At 36.6% G+C, this 23,197-nt stretch overlaps 2 protein-coding genes across 3 annotated transcripts in view; one reads left to right on the forward strand and one right to left on the reverse strand.

Moving 5' to 3' along the window:
* Positions 1-149: 149 nt before the first annotated feature.
* smim13 (small integral membrane protein 13) lies at positions 150-3,391 on the forward strand. Its single transcript, XM_065285467.1, has 3 exons — positions 150-342; positions 955-1,042; positions 2,304-3,391. Exons 2-3 carry the CDS (start codon positions 967-969, stop codon positions 2,492-2,494), a joined length of 267 nt encoding a protein of 88 aa, XP_065141539.1. The 5' UTR covers positions 150-342; positions 955-966; the 3' UTR covers positions 2,495-3,391.
* Positions 3,392-11,321: 7,930 nt separating this feature from the next.
* nedd9 (neural precursor cell expressed, developmentally down-regulated 9) overlaps positions 11,322-23,197 on the reverse strand; it is a 30,775-nt gene continuing 18,899 nt past the window's right edge. For both annotated transcript variants that reach the window (XM_065284804.1, XM_065284796.1), the window contains exons 3-7: positions 17,305-17,403; positions 17,085-17,216; positions 14,679-15,776; positions 12,836-12,925; positions 11,322-12,286 (exon numbers count right to left, since the gene is read on the reverse strand). In XM_065284804.1, coding sequence (XP_065140876.1) covers positions 11,738-12,286; positions 12,836-12,925; positions 14,679-15,776; positions 17,085-17,216; positions 17,305-17,403 — 1,968 coding nt within the window. In that variant the 3' untranslated portion in view covers positions 11,322-11,737. The remainder of the gene's footprint in view (positions 12,287-12,835; positions 12,926-14,678; positions 15,777-17,084; positions 17,217-17,304; positions 17,404-23,197) is intronic.

The following is a 23,197-nucleotide window of genomic DNA, read 5'->3' on the forward strand; positions in this document are numbered from 1 at the left end:
CATACTATACTATATATATATATTTAAAGAACAGTACTGTGTCCAAGTTATTATTATGGTATCTACTAAAAATATGAACGAAACCTTAAACGCTAGGCGAACTACAAATCCCACAATGCTACGTGGCGTACTGCGATGACGATTACGAATCAGTTCCGGGTTAGCGTCAGATTGAGCGTGTTGTTGACTCCACATCGCTGTTTTCTCGTAGTTGTTTGTTCTCTGTAAATGTCGCAATGATGTAGATCAGGAGAATTGTTTTAAACCGTCCATGACACGCGTGACCGGCGTCCGTCCGTGCGGGATTCCGCGTGAAGATTGTGTGCACGTGATCGACTAAAGGTCTGATACATAATAATAATAATAACAATAAACAAACAAAAACACTTTTATTCTCTATGTATGTTATCTGTAATAAAATATAGCTTAATACAGTAGAGTCGCTTTCTTAATATCAGACACGCTGAATATAATATAGATAATATAATATGATCTAAATAAACATGTGTCAATATAATTTGAATGATATGTGTTTCCCCTCACAATAAAGTATTGCACTTTAATACATTTGATATATGTTCATATTTAATTGTTTTTTTTTATTATTTATTTATTATATTGTTATGCTTAATAATGTTCTGTATATACGATATAGTGAAGAAACCTGTTTGATCTGTTATATATCTCTCTTACTGCTGTCAGATCAGAATACTAAGACACTACCAAGAATCCAAGAATGTCTTTGTTTATCATAGTTTGCTTGATCTTGATAACAGAAATGCAAAGTGAACTCTGATGATTTGATCTGTGTCTGATAATGATACATGATATTATAATATTTATGATAAATTTATGGCATATTTCTTGATATCAGATCTGACAGATTATATTGGTTGTGTGCTGAATATCTTAATCTTACAGATATTCATGTTTTTTATCTGATTTGGTTTCTAGGGAAGAAGAAAGATGTGGCAGAGTGTTGGTCTGACAGTGCTTGTAATCGTGGCCACGCTGATATGCGTCCTTCTCTTCATGCTGTTTGGTAAATGTCCCACAAAACCCCTATTAGTTATTTAACGCATGCTTTTATCCAATGTGTCTTATAAATGAGCAACATCACAAGCAATTCATCATACAGACAATAATACTAACGGTACTGCAATGCCAAGTAAACTAGTGCAGTGCAGAAGTAAACGAAGAGTAATTTTATATATAAGCATTTATTTATAGATTATCATGATTGTATCTTAAGTTAAGTGCTTGTGATGGAGGTAAATATGTAATAAAAATAAAGGTGATGCACCTGTGGTTATTCTGCAAGACACCTGTGAAAACTTGAGGAGGAAGTTGGTTTTATGTAGTTTGCAATCCAATGCAATGATATTTAGACATTTTAAGCATGCCTTAAATGTCTAAACAGCAACTGTATAAAGGTCAAATGCGTTATGTACACATACAAGGACGGGAATAATTATTTGAAGTTCAGAATACTGCTTGCTTGAGACAGTCTGGTGATCATGAACTTTGTCACATTTTTACAGTCACACCTGTAGTTACAGGATTTTCTCTACAGTGGGTTCACAGCCTTGAATTTTGGACCCATCTGTATGAACATGATCTGTACAGTCAAGCATTGCAAAAATAGAGCGAGTTTGATCACTGTCAGCAGGTTTGATTTCAACATGGAAGTCTGCACATGAAAAGTCGTTCTGAATGTGTTTAGGGAACGGTAGCATTATATACTGTACTGTACTGTGGACAACTATTAGCTGTTACATAAGTATGTAGGGTCCAGTATATTATTTGAGAAGTCAAACTGGACTGTCACAATGTCAAACAAACTTGGCCCAGATCCCTGTGGGTCACAGTATTGACTGTACTAAATACTCTTTTGCTTATTAATAGTTTTATTTATTCACAATAATAATGATTACAGGCTGCGGCTTTCCTAAAAATCAGTTAGAATACCTACTAGTATTTATGGGTGCAATAGATGTAGGCACACCAATTTTGTATCGTACATCCTTAATCCATGCATCCCATATATACATGTGGGTGCAAATCTCCTGTGGCCGTATTAAACCAATATCAGATTCGTCAGATTCCTGAACTTCATTATGTACAATTTTGCAAATGCCATCTAAATCTGTGCTTTATCATGTTGTGGATGCAAATGATTTTGTGTGAGCTGGAATCAAATTCATTCATGATTGCAAAAAATGCAAATCAAAGGCAAACCTTGTGAACCCTGAAAGCCAGACTTGTTATATTAAATGTTAATATTTTTTCTATTTTGTCTGCAGGGTGGTATGTGGTGTGGCAGCTCTTCCTGTCGAAGTTTAAGTTCCTGCGGGAGTTGGTGGGTGACACCGGTTCTCCGCAGACAGAAACCGAGCCCTCAGAGTCCGAGAGTGAGCGTAGCTCGCCCCCGACGCCCCGCCACCGACCCAAGACGGCCCGCCAAAGGATCGCCACTCTTGACAGCACTACATAGAGCCTAAACCAACATCGTTTAATAACCGTTGTTCTTTTATAAGCTGAAAGTGGACTCATGCGTGTGACACCTGTAACAGGCGTCCATCAGTCACTGTGCTCTTCTTGGCATCCACTTAGTTGTCATGGTTACACCGGTTCTCCTCATCTCTGATAACTCACCACACTTTAAAACAGCTCGATCTGAAGTCACTTCAGGTTTTGTTGTCAGCTCGGCCACGCATTCACATCCCAACTAACACGCTGCTATTGTCGACCTGGCCCGGAAAACCGCGTGAAAGTGTAAATATGTTCACGTGAAGAGTGTATTGTTACGTATCAGTTTCACTGTAACAGATCTGTTGAAATCTGATCAAACAAACTGAATTACAGCTGACAACCAAACATCCAACATTTCTGTGTGCTAACAGCATCACTATACTGACATTTATCCAGTAAGTGCAATGAAGCGTCTTTATTTTTATTTTAAGCGGAAAGGTTACAAAACATTTGCTAGGATTGCACATCACAACAATGTTAAGTTTCACCCTATTAGTAAGGTGATGATGCTGTGTTTCTTGTGCAGTTTTGGTTTCTTCGGGCATATGTGCTTTAAGACAACTGTCGCAGGGTTTGTGCTTCTTGTTGGGTTCAATTTTAGGGGATGTTTATTCCATGCCATTCCCATTTTTCTGGAAGCTTAGCGCTACACTGACCCCAGATCAGCCCAACCCTGCTTGAAATCTTACTGTGCGTACTCGCACAAAACCTGTAACTGTATTCAAAGGTTATCATGTCAGGTTTTTGTTACAAAATGTATTCTAATGGAAATGCAGTCAATGGAGCTTTTAACGGTCGATGTGATTTTTTTTTGGCAGTAGTTTTTCCCTTTCATAATAAATATATTTCATAAAACAACGCTTGACTTTTTGCTTGTTTTACCTCTATTTGTTTCACAAGTCATTTTTTTTTCTTCGGGTATTATTTTGAACCTAAATTATTTTTGTCTTGACATAAAAACTTTTTTTTGATTCAGCCTGGTGGTCATATTTTGCTGCAGTGCTGAAAATGTCCACCGGGTGGCGGTATTGAAATAAAAATATAAGATAGTTTCTAAATTAGTTTTATTAGATAAATTAGAATTAAGAGTTGTTAGTTGATCTTTTAGAAAAATAAATATATTTAATAAACGTTTCAAACGTTACTGCTGAACTTTAGGTATGCAGTATTCAGAAAAGGGCCATGTCTGGATGTTAGTCAATAAGGCAAATTTGATTTGACATGAATTAATATTAGAAAATGCAAAAATAATTTAAATGCTTAAAATATATTTCCTAAAACAACTCTAAAATTCTTTGCTTGTTTTAACTCTACCTGTTTCACAAATAATTTTCTTCTTAAGGTATTATTTTTCACTTAAATTATTTTTATCTTGACATGAAAACTATGTTTGATTCAGTCTGGTGGTCATATTTTCCTGCAGTACTGATAATGTCCACCGGGTAGCGGTATTGAAATAAAAATCGCACGTCACAAATATAAGATAGTTTCTAAATTAGTTATTAGAATTAAGAGTTGTTAATTAATCTTTTAGAAAAATAAATATATTTAATGAACGTTTCATACGTTACTTCTGAACATTATTTATACAGTATTCGGCAAAGGCCTATGTCTGGATGTTAGTCAATAAGGCAATTGATTTGACATAAATTAATATTAGATAATTGAAATGCTTAAAACATATTTAATAAAACAACTCAGAAATTCTTGACGTTTTTGCTTTTATTACATCTACAATAAATGCATCCTCACTGGTCAGACTGCCGAGTCTCGGTTTGAATTAAAATGTCTGCCAATGCATAAATTTAAGTTAAATACTTTTGATCAAATGTGTATGTAACAGTTATATATTACATGCAGACGATCTGAGATTTTATAAGCAGTAAAATTCTAATAAAATTGTTTGTCTTAACATTAAAGTTGCTTGATAACCATCGGACCACATTTTAAATGTATTTATTTATATTTCTGTTGCCATTTGAAACTTTGTGGGTGGACTATTGGCTTTTTGTACATTTCAGAAGTCAATTTCTTCCATTAGGTATTATTTTGTACTTAAACAATCCCTGTCTTGACATGACAATTAAATAGTTTCGATCAGTCTGGTGGGCATATTACATAAGCAGTTCAAATGGAATTTTGCTGCAGTACTACAAATTCCCACAAGGTGGCAGTATTGAAATTAAAATCACACGCGTGCGCCAGAAATCTTTGCTTTAAAATATAAAAAAGCATCTAGATTAGTTATTAGAATTGACAGGCATTAATACATTTTTAGAGAATAAAAAACTGTATTATAATGAACTTTCAAATTCAAATTACTGCTTATTTTTTGCTGCTGATATTAGAAAATGCAAACAAGCTGGATGTCAGTTAATAATGGCAAAACATTTACTTAACATGAATTGATATTAGAAAATGCAAAAACACCGAAAATAATTAAAACGCTTGAAATCTTACGATGTGTACTTACTTCATGTCATGTTTTTGTTAAAAAAAAAAGTCCAAATGGAATTTTGCTGCAGTACTAAAAACACCCACAAGGTGGCAGTAAAAATCGCACGCGTGCGTCAGAAAGCTTTGCTCAGACGATGAAAGATATCAAATAGCTTCTGGATTAGATATTGGAATTGGCTGGCTTTATTTAATCTATTAGAAAAAAATATTTTATAATAAAATGATACAATTGCTGATGAATTTTAGGTTTGCAGTTTTCATAAAAGCCCTCTATGGATATGAGTTAAAAATGGCAAAAAAAATAAAATTGACGACATGAATTGATATTAGAAAATGCAAAACGCCTAAAATATTTAAAACGCTTGAAATCTTACTGTGTGTGTTTACACAAAACCTGTGTGGCTGTATGTTTTTGTGGAAAATTTTCAAATGGAATTTTGCTGCAGTACTAAAAACACCCACAAGGAGGCAGTAAAAATCGTGTCATGTTTTTGTAAAAAAAATATTTGCACTTAAATACCCCTTGTCTTGACATGAACTTGTATTTTGATCGGTGAAGTGACCATATTACATAAAGGGTTAGGAAACTGCCACAAAAAGTTGAATATGGGATTTTGCTGCAGTAATAAAAAATTCCCACGAGGTGGCAGTATTGAATTAAAATCGCACCCGTGCAGCAGAAAGCTTTTTTAGACGATAAAAATATCAAATAGCTTCTGGATTAGATATCGGAATTTACAGGCATGGTCTATTCTTTTAGAAAACAAACATTAAAAATTGACTGGACATTAAATTATATTAAAAATGTAAAACACCTCAAATAATTAAAACACTGTGCGTATTTGCACACAACCTGTAAGTGTATTAAATGTTATCATGTCATGTTTTTGTTAAAACAAATCATTTTGTTTGCACTGAATTACTCCTTGTCTTTACATCAACATTTATTTTGATCAGTGAAGTGACCATATTACACAAAGGGGTGGAAAACGGCCCCAAAAAGTTCAAATGGAATTTTGCTGCAGTACTAAAAATACCCACAGGGTGGCAGTATTGCAATAAAACTTTTTCAAAACTTTTTGCTTTTAGACGCTCAAAAATAACAAATAGCTTCTGGAATATATATTGGAATTGTCAGTCTTTTTTAATCTTTTAGAAAAAAAAGATTTTATTAATAAAATCAATAAATTGATGCTTAATTGTTAGGTTTGCCGTTTTCAGAAAAGGCCTCTCTGAATGTCAGTTAAAATGGAAATTTTTTTTACTGGACGTAAATTGATATTAGAAAATGCAAAACACCGAAAATAATTAAAATGCTTGAAATCCTGTGCAAAACCTGTGACTGTATTTCAAACGTTATCATGTTATGTTTTAGTAAAAAAAAAAAAAAACATTTTGTTTGCACTGAAATACTCATTGGCTCGACATGAACATTTATTTTGATCAGTGAAGTGATTATATTACATAAAGGGGTGGGAAATTCAAATGGAATTTTATTGCAGTACTAAAAATACCCACAGGGTGGCAGTATTGCAATAAAATGATCGCACCCGTGCGTCAGAAAGCTTTGCTTTTAGACGATCAAAAATATAAAATAGCTTCTTGATTAGATATCGGAATTCACATACCTTATTTAAACATTAAGAGTAAACAATTTTATTTTAAAAAATTGCTGCAGAATCTTAAGTATCCAGTTTTCAGAAAAGGCCTCTCTGGATGTCAGTTAAAATGGCAAAAAGCACAAATGGACAAGACATGATTTGATATTATAAAATGCATAACACCGAAATGAATCAAATTAATGTACAAATGTCATAAAACATGTTTGAATGCTGCTCAGTGGATGTTTTTCTGAGTCGTCATGCGCCCCCTAGCGGAAAGCAGGTGTAAGTATCATAGAAAAGCTGTTAGTCAATGCAGCAGACAAATAATTGCCCACAGCTGCTTTGATTTAGGTGCTTCGGCGTTTTTAGCAAAACTGCATGCCACTTTTTCCATACATCTTTTAATAACACGCTAAAACAAACTATATGCTGGTTAAACCAAAATGAAGAGGTTAGAAAAGTTTGACCAGACACGCAAAAACTTCATGCACATATGCATAAAGTGTCAGTAAATATTTTTAAACAGAGGCAGCTACCCCTCTATTTGTCTGCAGAATTTTAAGACACACAGTATGGAAATTCATGCAACTTTAAAGCAATGAAAGAGGCGAGAGTGGCTGTCGTGAACAGAAGCTGTAATTTTGAGGCCTTAGAATACTTTAAAGGAAATGCTTGTGGTGAGCCACAGAAAAGACTCAAGATCTGCAATGCTCGCTGCTGTATTCACAGGTCAGACTTTACTTTATCTGTTTCTACTCTTACTTTCCTGCACGTTTGCAGCATCAGCACCTCACACCTACACCTCTGCCCTCATTTACTTTGACTCAGCAAAGACAGGTCACCACAAATCTTTCTAAACATGTGCCAAGTGCCAACATCTCATCTTTCTGCTGTTGCATAACAGCTTCATTTACATCGATGCATGACAAATGCTTTATTTAAATATTCAATGTATGCCTTGCAGATGTTTGTGTTCCTATTCAATGCATGATTTTTTGGAGGTTAAGTGAAATATTTTTCCAAACTATTTCCCAGTTTAATATTCAGACATGTAATTTAAATATTTTATTTTTTCTGAGCAATCTGACTGACAAGTGATGTCTGTATTACTCAAAGAAAGCTGCCCAGTCTACAATAGACCAATACAAGGCTGTCCAGTCTAAAACGACAACAAAAACCACACCTCACGCCTATACACAATGTAAACACACTCCAAAAATGACTTTCTTACTTAGTATTTTTTTCTTGTTTTTAGTACAAATATCTAAAAATTCTTACATAAGGATGCAGAAAAATATATCTAGTTTTTAGACCAAAAATTTCAAATTTAAGTGATTTTGTGCATAAAACAAAAAATCTGCCAATGGGGTAAGCAAAAAAATCTTGAACATTCTTCTTAAACACTAAATTCAGAAAAAATTTGCTAACCCCATTGGCAGATTTTTTCTTGTTTTATGCACAAAATCATTTAAATTTTATATTTTTGGTCTAAAAACTAGACTTATTTTCTTGGGTCGTTTTGCTCATCAAGAAAAAGCATCTTAATTTAAGAATGTTTAGATATTTTTACTGAAAACAAGACAAAAATACTAAGAATTATTTTTCTTGAAAATCATTTTTTGCAGTGTCATAAGTCTAGTTTTTAGACCAAAAATATCAAATTTAAGTGATTTTGTGCATAAAACAAGCAAAAAAAATCTGCCAATGGGGTAAGCAATTTTTTTTTGAATTTTTCTTTAATTTAGTGTTTAAGAAAAATTTTCAAGATTTTTTTGCTTGCCCCATTGGCAGATGTTTTGCTTGTTTTATGCACAAAATCACTTAAGGTCTAGACTTATTTTCTTGGGCCGTTTTGCTCATCAAGAAAAAGCATCTTTAATTTAAGAATTTTTAGATATTTCTACTGAAAACAAGACAAAAATACTAAGACATTTTTGTAGTGTAAGCAAAAAATCTTGAACTTTTTTCTTAAACACTTAATTCGAGAAAAATTAGTTTTCCCCATTGGCAGATTTTTCAAAGCTTGATTTTACTCATTTTAATCTTTGACATGATCTTAACTCAGTCAATGTTAAAAATATCAAGGTTAGATTATATTAGCATTCTTTACATTATTTAGTATAATTTTAATGTGTGTGAAATGCATATAACAGTGATTGTAAGATCTGTATTTTGGGTATGGGAAGAGTGGCATATTCTGAGTTTTGGCAAATTTTGTCAACCAGACCTGGCAACCCTGCTTGCTACTGCAGGGTGCACAGACACCCAGACAAGATTTAATGTGTCTTTTATATTCTACACAATTAAAGTGAATTGTGTTGTTTCCATGAACTTTACATACAGGAATGTCTGTAATGGAGATTTTGGTTGGTCGTTCAGGAATGCTAATTTAGTGTGAGCCATTAAAACATTGATTGGGTAACTCACCCGTCCCTCTCTGAGCTCTTGAATTTAGCGCAGATCCAACACAAGGCGAGTCAAATACCACAGAGCCCCTGATGCCATTATAAGAGAAAGATAAATCACCAGGAAAGAGCGATGGGAAAAATTTACTGCTCGCTCTCTCCCTCCCTCAAAGTTTAATGAAAGTTTCTCTCTCTTTCTCTTTGTTACCCTGAAGATAACTTAGTCGTGAATGCAGAAAAGTCATTAGTTAGGTGTCATTGGCTGTCAGTAGATACCGAAGCTTTCAAAGCAGGTTTGAGGCGGTTGCTGTGCCCTATTAAAGAAAAACTCCACTTTTCAATATTTTACTACGTTCTTACCTCAACTTAGATTAATTAATACATACATATCTTTTTTTCAATGTGTGCACTTTTAATCTTTGTGCAGCGCTTCTTAAACGTGTTAACATTTAGCCTAGCCCCATTCATTCCTATGGCACCAAACAAAAGTTTTATTTTGTGCCACCATACTTACTCGTGTAACTACTCATGTAACTTTAAATAGGGAAAACATGGAAGTGTTTGGTGGCTTCTAAATTCATCCCTGTTTGGATCCTAAGGAATGAATGGGGCTAGGCTAAATGCTAACACATTCACGACGCACTGTGCAAAGATTAAAAGTCCATGCATCGAAAAAAAGGTATGTATTCATTTGTCTAAAATGAGGTAAGAACATAGTAAAATATTGAAAAACTGTGGTGTTTTCCTTTAAATGTTTGACATCCATTACCCAAATGCAACATGCTGTGATATCTACATATAAAAACACGAATGAAGACCTCAAAGTGGCCATCTGAATTGTATTTATTTTAACCTCACTTGTTTTATCGTGTCAAGGAAGTGATTAATTTTTTTAATTCCCAAATGCTCACCTTAAATCATTTTTTGATTGATAGTTTAGTTAATTTCAGATGCAGGCGAATGCTTCTTCTTTTCCCATAATATTATAAAACGGATAATATAATTTGCCAGTATTGAATAAATGTCTTAACGTCAAGCATTTGCCCATTTTCTGTTAGTAATGTCTGTTGAAGTGGGATCACAGCTGCCGAGAGCACCTGCTACATGAGCTAATGGCCTTCATCTCATGCAACCACAGGCCACAGACGCTACTGCCATCGGATCAACATGTGCTCACTTTACACATCTGTAGAAAACATCGCCAGAACAGTAAATTACCATCCAATGCCTTTAAATAAGACCATCCAATAAAAAAAACTCACAAAAGTAGATTAAAATCCCAGAAATATGACGCCCTTACTGCGGTCTCAGGAGGTTAATGCTAATGTTAATCTGGTGTGGCAAGGCTTCTTAAGATTCAATCCCTTTAGCGTGGCCTCTCATCATCGACATGATAAATGATCATTTCATGATGGTGGTGGTGTGCAATGGAAAATATCAGTCACCAAAGCCAAGGTGGTTTGGACATCACATCTTTCTAATGGCTTTTTATCAGATTATCTCTGTCCAATTGGATCATCTGATAATACTTTGGGAATTATGGATTGGCTGGGACATTCCGTGGGGGAAATCTCCTGGGAAACTGTCTTTCTTGTTGCCGTCAGATTTCACATTTGGTTTGCTGTGTTGTAGCTATATTTGTTTTAATTTTCAAACTTAGTATTTTATAATTAAACATAGTAGGGTCATATTTAAAGTCGTCATGAAAAAAAGTAGCGATCATCTCATTTTCCCTGCCGTGAGATGTATTCATATTATGAATTGGATTTTGAAATTAGAAAAAAGGTATGGTGGGATTTGATTTCGTCCAGCGAGAACTGATTGGATCGTTGTTAATTGGGTTATGTTGCTAATTGCTAATCTTTTGCTTTTTTTTTTGCCGGCCCATTAATATTATCAAATAAAGATTTGAGGGAACATGAATAAAATTATAAGAAAGCTCATAATAATAAGTCATTTATAAAAAACAACCCCAAAAATTTTTTAATTTTAATTTCATGACGACTTTAGGCTTCGAAAAGGAAAACATCCTTATTTGTACAATATTACCTTATTTTGATGTGTATTTGACAGTTTTGTGAGGTTACCTTCTTATTTTGTGTACACAACAAACGCGAAGCAACGCATTTCTCACTTTAGATTACTTGCGGCATTGAATATTTTCAACTTGCGCAAATATGCATTCACACCACGTTCGCCTCTATTGGCACCTTTGAATTGACTTTTGTATGAAATCTACTCACGCAAATCTTTAAATTCATGTTTGGTGTGTACGCCCCATAAGACAATCACACAACGATAAAAACAAACGTAACCCAATTCATACAGCAAAGACAAAAATCTTTACTTTGTTCAGTCTGTGCTCTTTAATAGAGCGAACATCACAAAAAACATCAAATGTACAAAATACGCTTTCAAACGGTTTTCTTTTTGAAGGTGTTGGCAATAATCGATACACAATAATAAGCAGTTAAAGACTTAAGGTGTCTAATACGCAAATATCAGGAATGTTAACATTTCAGTCTACAAACACGTCATTTATAGCCATACAAGTTATTAATATTATTATTATTATTATTAATATTATATAAAACAAATCTACACAAAAATAGAGCCAAATATTTACAGAAATAAAGAAAGCAGGACTATATACAAAGATCGTAATTTCAGTATAGCATGCAATGTATATAAATATGTACGCATGTCAAGTCTTTGTTCGAACGCTGGGTCACGATGACATCACAACGCAGCCATCTGCGAAAGCTGCACTTTGAATTGTTGTGCCAAATGCGAGAGGTCCGTCACACGATCGACCATTTCTTGCACGGCGGCCGTGTTCGGATAATGAAGGGCAGCCGTCTTGGTGGCGCTCACGACCGTCTTCAGCATCTCGCACAGCATGTTGCTTAAGTTCATCACCCGATTCGACACTTCTGCCGTCGTCACCTGTCTCGAGAGCGTGTCTCCGATAAACACCAGCTTGTGGGCGCTAAGAATGACGAATTTGCCGTGTGCCACGAAGATTCGCGGAGGCTGTCCTGCTTTTACGCAGCCGAAAAAAGCGTCCACTGCGTTTAGCAATGTCACAAAGTGCTGTTCGCATTGGTCGGCGTAGAAGCCCAATAGCTGTCGATCCCGCAAACACACCGGCGCTCCGCTTCCTGCGGAAAAACTGGAGGAGGAGTCTGAGGAGGAGGAGCCTGTTGAATGTTGGTGGGTAATCCATTTGTTGATGTCACTCTCGACCGGTTTGATCACTTCCTGTTCCAGTTGTTTGAATTGGTTCAGCTATAAGATAAAACAAGAAAGTCAAAGTTAGAAAAAAATTAAGAAACATTAAGATTTGGTGTTGGACACCATCCAAACAGTGTATGTTTTGTTAATGCATGTAATGTTTTAAACAATCCAAGAATGCATAAACATCCTAAGATGTCAGTTTTTCCGGCTTTTCTCTTTTTGTTTACTTCTACATGCAAAAGAAACCATCTGTTGTGCAAGTTGTGCTAAAAAGTTACAGATCTTTGAGATCTGCAGCTGTGAGGTTGTTATATCTAAATTGATAGGCCTATATGGTGAACACATGGACGCCCCAGGATATTTCCTTTGAATTAAGTACACTTAATGAGTGTAGATAATATATGGAAACCAAACAAAGATTTAATGGAGTTTGGCAATTATCTGCATTTACTTGTGTGTTTTTAAAGTCATCATCTTTGGACATTTATGTCCTCATCTGTGCTAAAGGGTTTTAAAGCATATTTTACTGTAGTAAACAGACTATAACACTTTCTCATGAAGATCCTGATCAATGTTTTGGCAGAATTTATTTATTCCTACCTGATCTTGAGCAAGTTTGACTTTGTTCTGTTTTACAATGTTTTCCTTCTCCAAAAGTTCCTTCTGTTGCCGTTCAAATTCATCTTTTCCCTGCAATAATACAAAAAGATAAATCAGTACTTTTAATTATTCAACAAAACCCCTTTTTAATAGTTAATGAAACTTTCTTGCACCATTTAAAATTTCAGTCCATATTCTTGCTTCTAGGATTAACAGACATACTAAATAGTTTGAAGAATTCAAGACTACACTGCTAAAAAATGGTTTTCAAGAAAAAAAATCTTAATATCTAACAATTCTTTAATAAAGAAGTTTTTTCTTGATGAGCAAAACGACCCAAGAAAAAAGTCTAGTTTTTAGACCAAAAATATCAAATTTAAGTGATTTTGTGCATAAAACAAGCAAAAAATAAATGCCAATGGGGTAAGCAACAAATCTTGAACATTTTTCTTAAACACTTAATTCAAGAATAATGTGCTTGTCCCATTGGCAGATTTTTTTTGCTTGTTTTATTCACAAAACCACTTTATTGAGATATTTTTGGTCTAGAAACTAGCCTTTTTTTATGCAGTGTAGCTGTGTTACAGTGTGGGATTATACTATAGGGCGGTTTCGCATTTTTAACTGTGGGTTCACACCAGCCGCGTTTGAGGCGTCAAATTCGCATCTACCACGTCTAGTTTGCTAGTTTACCTTTTGAGTTTACTCGCTTCATTCACGCCTGAAAGCCGCGCGTGAAATTCTAGTCATCAAGACATTCACGCAGAAATTCGCATCATGGGAGGAGCTCCTGCGATCCCGCTTGTAATCACGTCACTACTAGAGCAAGCTCCTGATTGGTTAACACGGCGCGTTTCCAACAAAGTTAAAATTTTTCAACTTGTGCGTTTCCCGCTGCAATGCGTCTTCACATTGACTTAACATTGAAATAACTCGCGCTTGAAGCATCTACCGTGGTTATTAGTGACGTCGACCGCACTTTACAGCCTTTTAAACGGCCACAAGGTGGAGCACAAAAAAAGCTAAAAACTTTATGTACATTTATGTACATATGAAAGCATACAGAACAATCGAGTCCCGAATGGCTTGTGGTATTTTGTTCTTGTCACGTCACATGAAGTTGACCACACCTCTTCTATCTTGTCCTCCAATCAAACATACTGCTCTATATTTAAAGAATGATCATGTGACTTTTACACACGTCAGGTGACCTTAAAATGTGAAATAAATGTTTCCAAGGCAGTTTTCCTATTATTTAAAATTGTTGAATTTTTTTTAAACAACCTTCACGAAGTGTTAAAACTTTTTTGTGATATATGGGAGTTTATGCAAAAATGGACGCATTTTCGTTTTTTTTTTTATTTGAAAGGTAATAAAAACGCAGCTTATGTTGTAAAGCTTGTTGTAAAGTTCATGTTGTGTACATTTCTCCGTTATACACTTGCACAGGTGATTTTGCAAGCATCTTTACAACACAACGCATCGCAATTACAAAAGTTTCATCAGTGGGTTTCCTGGTGACCTCTTTGGTAAACTCTACAGTGTTTCATAAGAAACAGACCTGATTTAATTATGCTACAGGCCATATTAAACTTGATACGGACATTTTGAGTAACATGAACAAATGTGAGCATATTTTGTCTGTACAGAAGTTGCAACCATGATAAATATTATGGCTGGTTGCTAAAACATCAAGTTAATATGCGGTTGGTAGTGTCCTAAATGTTTTTGCTACATGAACGTTAGGATGTTGCTAAAGTATTTTTTGAGATTGAATAGCAATAAGCACTGCTCATAAGTTTTTTGGTATCAAGAACAATCTCTCTTTTTGCATGATTCTCACCTGCAGATGGACGTAGTCGTAATCTTCCATCCAGCTTTTCACACACTTCTCGCTGTTCATGTGCTCTTTGTCCTGTGACACTGGAAACGGTTTGGTCTGTCCTCCGTAGCCGTCATCATCTGTGGGAGTGCAGGTGAACGGGTGAACGATTCCTTCGATCGGCGCTCTCCTGAAGAGGAGCTCAGCGTTGCTCCCTATCGTTGACGCCAACTGTTTGGCATCATCGGGCACCGTTCGTGACACCATTACGAAACGTTCCAGTTCATCGCTCTTGCTTTGTTGCTTAGCGCCCATAGCCAGGATATTAAGTGCCCAACTACTGTTGTCTAGAGTCTGGTGTGTTTGTTGAAGAATCTGCTGGGAATCTTCTAGACGCTGTAGCTGGCGTCGCAACTTGGAATGCAGTCCCGAATCTGACAGCGCGGTGGCGTTTGCAGCTGCCCCGCGACCGAATACGAGGAATTCGGTGAGCGCACCTTTGATGCGCTCCACTGAGACACGGACTTCGTTGGCGTGACGTTCCACAAATCCGAATGTTCTCCAGTGGGGTGAAGCTGCTAAAGTTTGCAACGCACCAACAGAAGATTCCAGACTTTGTTGGAGGCGACCCAATCGTTGTAACGCAGAGTCCAAATCCAACGCCAGGCGACCCTCAGCGGGAGAGCTGGCTGAAGAGGAGGACGTGGACATGCTGCTCCGAGTGCTTCCCGTGCTGGAAAACGACAAACGGTTGACGCCATCGGTCACGTCGGCGACCGATCGGGAATCTGTTGGTGGAACATCGTAGACGCCCTTATTCCTGTTCTGTCTGTGCTGAGATGAAGGCAATCCACGTGGAATGTCGTACAAGTCCTGAGATCCACCTGTGGCGTGTTGACTAGCGGGAACGTCGTAGATACCGCTGCTGTCATTCGCGGCCAGTCGGGAGATGGGCTCAGACTTGGGCGGGAAGTCGTAGTTGGAGCACGAAGAAGTTTTGGAAAGAGACGTTGGTGGAACATCATATACGCCCTCTTGCTTGTGCTTGGAAGGCTGTGGAAAGTCGTAATTCCCTTCATCTTGTGCGATGTTGTTCCGACAAGGAGGTGTGGAATATGCCTGCGAAAACACACACACAGGTTAGGAAAATGTACTTCATACAATTCTATATTTCTCATTTTGCTTTTCCAACTCGGTTGCTGGATATCTTCTATCTCTGGTATTTCCATCATCTTCAAAAGTCGGATAACAGATGGACTGGGCGGTGTAATGCAGCACACGGGTCGTGCCAAAAGCACATCGGTCAATAAATAAACACAGTGGCCTGTAAGTGATTTCACTCGAGGTTAAAATTTAACTTTTAGAGTAAGCCTGGTCGTCCACAAGCTTTAATTAAATATGACACTAATAACAGGTTTCCAAGTGCATACGGTTTATTTTAAACAAACCTCGTATTGCGTCAAGAACCGTGGTGAAATATAAGAGGGGCTTCAGGGCATTTATTTCATTTCTGACCTCCTTGCGAAGTTAGGAGCAGTGCTCTTAGTTTGACTCCAACACTGCTGGCAAGCTAAGCTTTCATTTACAAACCAAGGGAGCGTAATAAAAATCGGAGCATTTATTTCTTTATACGTGTAACCCAAAGATTTTTGAAAAATAGTAGCATTCTGTTACCAGTAAGAAAACATTGGTGTTTTTCAGCATTTATTCACCTTTTTATTAATGTTAGTTAATTCCAATATAATTATTTATGTTAATAGTTACACCTTCTGATTTTACAATGTACTTGTAATTGCTGAAATTAACATGAACTAAGATTAATAAATGCTGCAGAAGTATTGTTGATTGATAGATCAATAACTTCTCGTCTTGCACTAGCCGTGTGAGGCCCCAGCGCGACCTTACGTATTACCCAATCGCGTCGAAAGGTCACACGTTAAATATGTTAAATGGACACTTGCAGAGCATTTTAAACAATAAACTGACACAAGGAAATTCATTAGTGTCATTTCATACATACTGGAGCGGTAGTTTCACATACGTCATGCGTGACCTTTTGACATGATTACTAAATACGTAAGGTCACGATGGTGCATCACAAGGCTAGTGCAAGATGAGAAGTTGTGGTTTAAAAGTACTTTTTTGGCGAAATGACGATCGTTTCCTTAGACAAGACCTTTATGCCTCGGTTAGAATCGTTTACAGCCCTTTGAAGCTTAATTGAGACTAAAGTCCTTAATTTCATTAAACTTAATTTCTTCTCGACTAAACAAAGAAAGACATCTTGGATGACATCGACATTTTTTTTCTTTATGAAAGTGGAATATTCCTTTAAAAATACAGGGTGTATTTACTCACTGTAAAGTGTTAGTGCACTACAAAATAAATACCTAATAATAATTATAAAAAATGTAAAAATCTAAGTACCCCTTGTGATGTTGGCGGTATATCATACAGATCTCTTGATCGAAAATCTTGGGAAGGTGGTGTGTCGTAAAGACACTGGGATCTGGAAGTGTTGTGCTGTCCTGTCTGTTTGCTCGGTGGAATATCGTAGAGCTGTAAAAATATCATAATGATTTGTAAATCTATGCACATCAATGACTGTTTGTACAGTTTATATCCGGTCTGAAGGAGACGCACTCACCCCCTCTTGACGAACAGGAGGAACATCATAGAGATCATGAGATGAGTCTGAAACAGGACTGTAAGCATACGTTTGTCCAACACGTACTGGGGTCACCACCTATAAAGTGAGAAGAGTAGAATTAGAAGACATTACTATTAGAAACCAATTGTGGTCCATGTTAAGGTGCGTTTCTAAACATGTCAGGAATTCATAATGCAACATCATAGACTGTTTTATATGTGAACAACAAACCATTAAACCCGGAGTAGTCGGTTTTATTTTACGTGAATGTATGTGCACTGTCGCACGCACAGCTTTGGAAAGTATAGTCGATTAAACTAATATTTGTAACACAGACATTCAACGCATGCACATTGTGACAAAATGCAATGCATCTCTTGAACTCCATATTACATACAATGTAAGTGGGGTTTCGAAAATCTTCTGAACTATACTTCGGCCTTTACACATCAAACCTTTTGAAATAATAAAAACAGGCCCAAAAATTTGATGGTTTCAGTATGATTTGAACTTCATTTATCACTTTGTGACTGATGTCCAGTCTTCATGTGACTCAATACCAGCAGTTCAGTCAAACATGAGCTTTCTGGACCGGTTTGTGGCTTTGGTCTGGGGCCATGTGATTTCTTCCTGAAACGCACGGATTTGAGGGCTCTGTGTCCCTGATTGGCCAGCTAATCTGTACGTTGTGATTGGCCTGAATACCTCTGACATCAGCCAGAAATGTGACGCTCCTTACCATGTTTGAAAGATTCGGTTGCTAACAGGAGTTAACTTACAGGCTGTGAGTCCAAGCAGAGGAATAATGATAATGTCGGTCTTTACTACATCACCAATCCCAGGATGGCAAATGCATTTCCATCTCCTATTATTTGCATTTACTCTTTTTCCATAAGTCAAAAACCAACTCAAGTGAGCATAAAAACTTCAAATTTGGCGTTTCCATCAATCGTTACTGATGCAATACTTCAAAATGCACATAAAATCCGGGTTATGGAAACCCTTGTCTTGACAAGCTTCATTCATAATTAATAGTAATTTCTTTAATAAAATAATGTTCTTTTCTCTCAACACTCTATATTTAGTTCTTCAATGTTTGCTGGAAAGTCGCAACATACTCCAGCAACATGCAGAACAGATGTTGTGTCGTGTTGCATTGTGTTGTATGTGTTGCAACGTTCATGTAGAAAGAGAGAGAGAATGATGGAGTGATCTTTGCTGTAGATAATAATCTTTTAGGCCTCGTGTAAGCTCAATCATCGGTTCTCTTTCTTTTTCTTTCTGTGTCAGATAGACAAAAGAATCTCAGGAATGTTTTTGGTGCTCATTCCCCCTTCCCAAAAATCAGCCCCATCCCAAATTCCTGGCTAACACTGCTGTCACCACACGGGAACATTCATGGTTCACTGACAGTTCTTGAAAATTGAAACCATACGCACGACATCCTGTCTAAAATAGACAAACTCTGTTTAAACCTAGTGAGGTGACTATGTAGACAGCTGCCTTTTAAGGCGACATTCTAAGTGGAAGAAAACTCAATAGTGAGCGAATTAAAACTCTAAATAAAGACTCTCAGGTGAATCACACTTTAGACATGACTTCAGTGATTTATTAGTTTTACCCAGTTAATGCATTACTCTTATAATAATCAAGATAATTTTTTTACCTTTTTAAAACAGTCGATTGGGTTGGGAAACCTTAAAATGCTGCTAATGTCACCCGAACAATGCCTGTCTCTCTTCCTCATATCCCACAATAACTGTGCTGTACATTATCGTATCTTGATGACTCAAACTATAAGACTCTTAAATCCACTCTGGATTTGAGTAATTTAACAACTGTGTTCAACTGGAAAAACTTATTTCTCAGACTCACGCACATTTCATCCCCTCGAGCTCTGGAGATGGAAATGCCCAGATGGTTTTCATAAGCACGACCGTCACACTTATATTTTTACTCCGTGAGTTTAGGTGCACATCAGTGACATTCCCGTTCATAAATCAGCAATCTGGAGCTCCAGGGTTAACTGAGTCTACACCAATCACCCAGAGCTCCCAGTTTCTTCCCATCAGTCCTAAATCACCTTTGATTCCCAGAAATCCTGGGAAAAGGATATGAGGAATATATGAACGAGACACGTGGTCTAATCTGTGTTTATCTGCGTCTTACATATTATAAAATTCCTACATAAACTTTTTATAACACTTTACAATAAGGTTTTATTTGCTAACATTGATAGATGAAAAAGCTAATATTAACTAACAATTAGCAATGTAGTTTTTCAGCATTTATTAACTTTGTTAATGTCAATACAATAGACCCCTTCAAGGTTTGTAAACATTGAATGACTATCGGGTGCGCGCGCAGCATGGGGTCAAACTGTTCATACAAGCGAGGCTTTAAAATTTAATCTAACAGGGCTGAAAAATGATGACTTACCTCAAATGAAGTGAGCACTACAATCACAAGCCTCTTTGATATTTGTATTGTTCCAGTCTGCATCTTAATAGCTTGCAGCCGCAGATGTTGTATTTTTTTTGTTTTTGAGATTCTGCATGAATCGCGAAAACTTAACGGAAGACTTGGCGCGATTTTCAGAGCCCACGACGTAAGTAGGCATTTATACGATACCGAATAACACGCAACCCAATCTGCTGTAATTACTTTTCTGACCCCGACATGCGCAGTGGGAACCGCCTGTGACGTGAACCGTGAAGGGGTCTATTGCTCAGGTTAGTTCGCCGTGCATTAACAGTAAAAAGTTTTTATTTAAAAAATGCATTAGTAAATGCTAAAAATAACGACATATGATTAATGGTACATTGTAAAAAATAAAAATGCATGAATACATTTTTAATAATTTATTAATAAATTATGTAGAAGTATTGTTCATTTTTAGTATGTTAGCTAATGGATTATGTTAACAAACAAAGCCGTATTGTAAAGTGTTAGCAAATATTTTTATAAAATGTATTGTTAGTAAAAGTTGACATGGTTATTGATACAGATTATCTGAACTGACTGAATATCATCCATTTAATTTGCCTGACCAATTAAAAAAATGAAGTGACTTCTTATCCACGTTTCCCTTCACTACTGATGCAAGTAAATACAGGTGTGTTATAGTACAGGTGTAAAGTTTAACCTTTAGGCAAACACTTATGGATTCGCTTACATAATGGGTGTGCGTGACTATGGCCGGATCAGATCTGAAACCTAATTTTTTGTCTGTGAAGAATAACTGTATTGAAAAAGCAACATGACACACGAGCGATCCTCTCACCCGCTTCAGTTTTCAGTGAACAATGTTTAGACTAAAGCTATCTGAACGAACAATGACTTCACAAAAGAGCCCTGAAGTAAACCGACTGTGTGACAAAACATCTCAATAATAGAGTAACACAAACATCAGTTGACTAACTCTGAGAGCATATAATGTAAATAGTGACTCTAATATTTTAAGGTAAACTTATAAACTCACTAAATATAGTTACTTTGTTTATCTAGCACACTTTAAAGATCTCAATCAGTCTACACTAGTTTGGTTGAGGTGATATAAAAGCAGTCAGCAGGAGGTTTGCAGCAGAGGAAATGATCATTTCACACCTTTTAATAGTTAACCGTCTGAACCTAAAACTCGACTGGACGTGTGTCCATTACAAACTCATTCATCTCCTTTATAAATGAGCTGATGACAGTGATGTTGATCGATCCAGCAGTTCCTCACAGCAGTCGGTGTCTGTCAGAATAATCTTTGTGCTCGACCTGTTGACTCCTATTGAAACAGTGACACATGCTATAGATGAACCTCAAATTGTGAGGCTGTTACTTTAAACGAGTGATGTGATGCCTAATCGACTTTTCTGAGCACCATAACAACCACATATTTATATCAAACATTTCACTAAACGTCATACTGTGTGTGGGTTTGTATGTAACCAATTAGGGTTGGGCGGTATATCGGGTTTTGGTAATATATCTGTATTTTTTCCCAGCGGGATATGGGATGAGATAATACTGTCTATATTGGTATGGTTTGATATCACCCTCTTTCTTTGCAACAGAAGCTCTGTCAGAAATGTATGAGGTCAGACGTAACCAGCTCACATGTTGTACAGCTGTACATTTTTAAACAGGGAGGAAAACCCTGTTTTTGAATTTAATACGCCGTTTTGGTTAAAATGATTGTGACATCTGACTAAAGCTCGGAATACATTGCACGATTTTTGCCATTGTATAAGTTTATTACACTATCACACTGTGCGACATGGAGCGTTTAAACTTGGGTACGACAAGCATGAAGACTGAATGATGATGACACCTATTGAATCGTAGGCTGCGACTCACATTAGCGCAACGTTATTAGCATGCGCTACTGGTAAAAAAATACCAGTATGCAGGTCGTAGCAGCAAACACGCTGTGCGGTGATCATGCTGAATTTCTGACCCTGTCTGAAAACTATTGTAGGGTAACTTTGGTCGCAAGACCGGAAAAACTGCCATCTTTGAACCTTCCTCACTGTCCGACATAGGACTAACGATAAAAAGCCACAATCACAGAAATTGCGAAAATTGTTTCATGATGGCAATCATTCGTCTGGGACAGCCAAAAATCGTGCAGTGTATACCAGGCTTTAGGCTTAGACATACATGTAAACATTTATTCCACTTTTTAGAAAACACTCAGATATTTATCGTACATCAACATTTATTCCAAAATTACCAAGATATTTTGGTCAATATTGCCCAGTTCTATAACATAAAAACCTTTAAACTAGTAACGCACTAAAAATCAAATTGACCAATTTGCAACCGGTTAATGTGAAAGGTTTCGGACGGCAGTAACTAACAAGACACAACCTATTCAAGTCTATATTTATTAACAAAAAACATTAGAGCTGAAATCTGTAACATTTGTTTTCTATCTCCATCTTTGTTTGAAACATAACTGTAGTTTCACACCAGCCGCGTTTAAGGCGTCAAATTCACGTCTACCGCGCTTAGTTTGCCGCTTAACCATTTTGAGTTTACTCGCTTCATTCACGCGTGAAAGCCGCACATGAAATTCTAGTCATCGAGACATTCACCGGGATATTCGCGTCATGTGAGGGGCTTCTGCAACATTTTTTCCGCCAAAGTTCACATTTTTCAACTCGCATGTTTCCCGCGGCAACTAAACGCACAAATGAGGTGAAAAATTGCGCTTGATGCTTTTTTCGCAGCTGGTGTGAACGCAGCATAAAATTGCAGGGTCCTTTACGTACTTATTTTTACATTTGTTGTGTACAGTTCCCATGAAATCTGACCTGACAGCTCAACTTATGAATTATTATTAAATGCATATTGTTGTGAATCGTGGTAAGGGAACACTGATTTGTACTTGCTCAACAAATGATTTTTGTTTATTTAGTACCAAAAGTGTTACGGATTGCAGCTTTACCAATAAAACAAATGCGTAGATGTTGAAGCTTCAGGAACATTCTGTCTCGATCTGTTGTCTCTTTAAATCTGTTCTGTTCTACCAACGACCGAAAAAGCTTTGTCCTATTAATAAGTCAAACTCATCAACGAAGGCAATTAAATGTCAAACCCTTGGGGATCTTCCACGTACGAAACATGAAACGGAAGAGCCTGCTAATACGAGAATCACTGCTTATACGAGACCATTAACCCTAATGCATGAAACCGCAATTTAACATCAAATGAAAGCATTAAAGCTCAGCGTGTAATTTATACATCTGTATCGAGATGATGCGAGAGAAGTCGATTCATTACAAGACACATCAATAATGCATTGACCCTGATATGAACGATTCGCCTTTGATTAATATTAACCAGTATCTGACCTACAAAAAGCAAAGAATTTAGAAAGATGAGATAAAGATTTTGG

Source organism: Paramisgurnus dabryanus, chromosome 19, assembly GCF_030506205.2.
Source record: "Paramisgurnus dabryanus chromosome 19, PD_genome_1.1, whole genome shotgun sequence".
Taxonomy (NCBI): Eukaryota; Metazoa; Chordata; class Actinopteri; order Cypriniformes; family Cobitidae; genus Paramisgurnus; species Paramisgurnus dabryanus.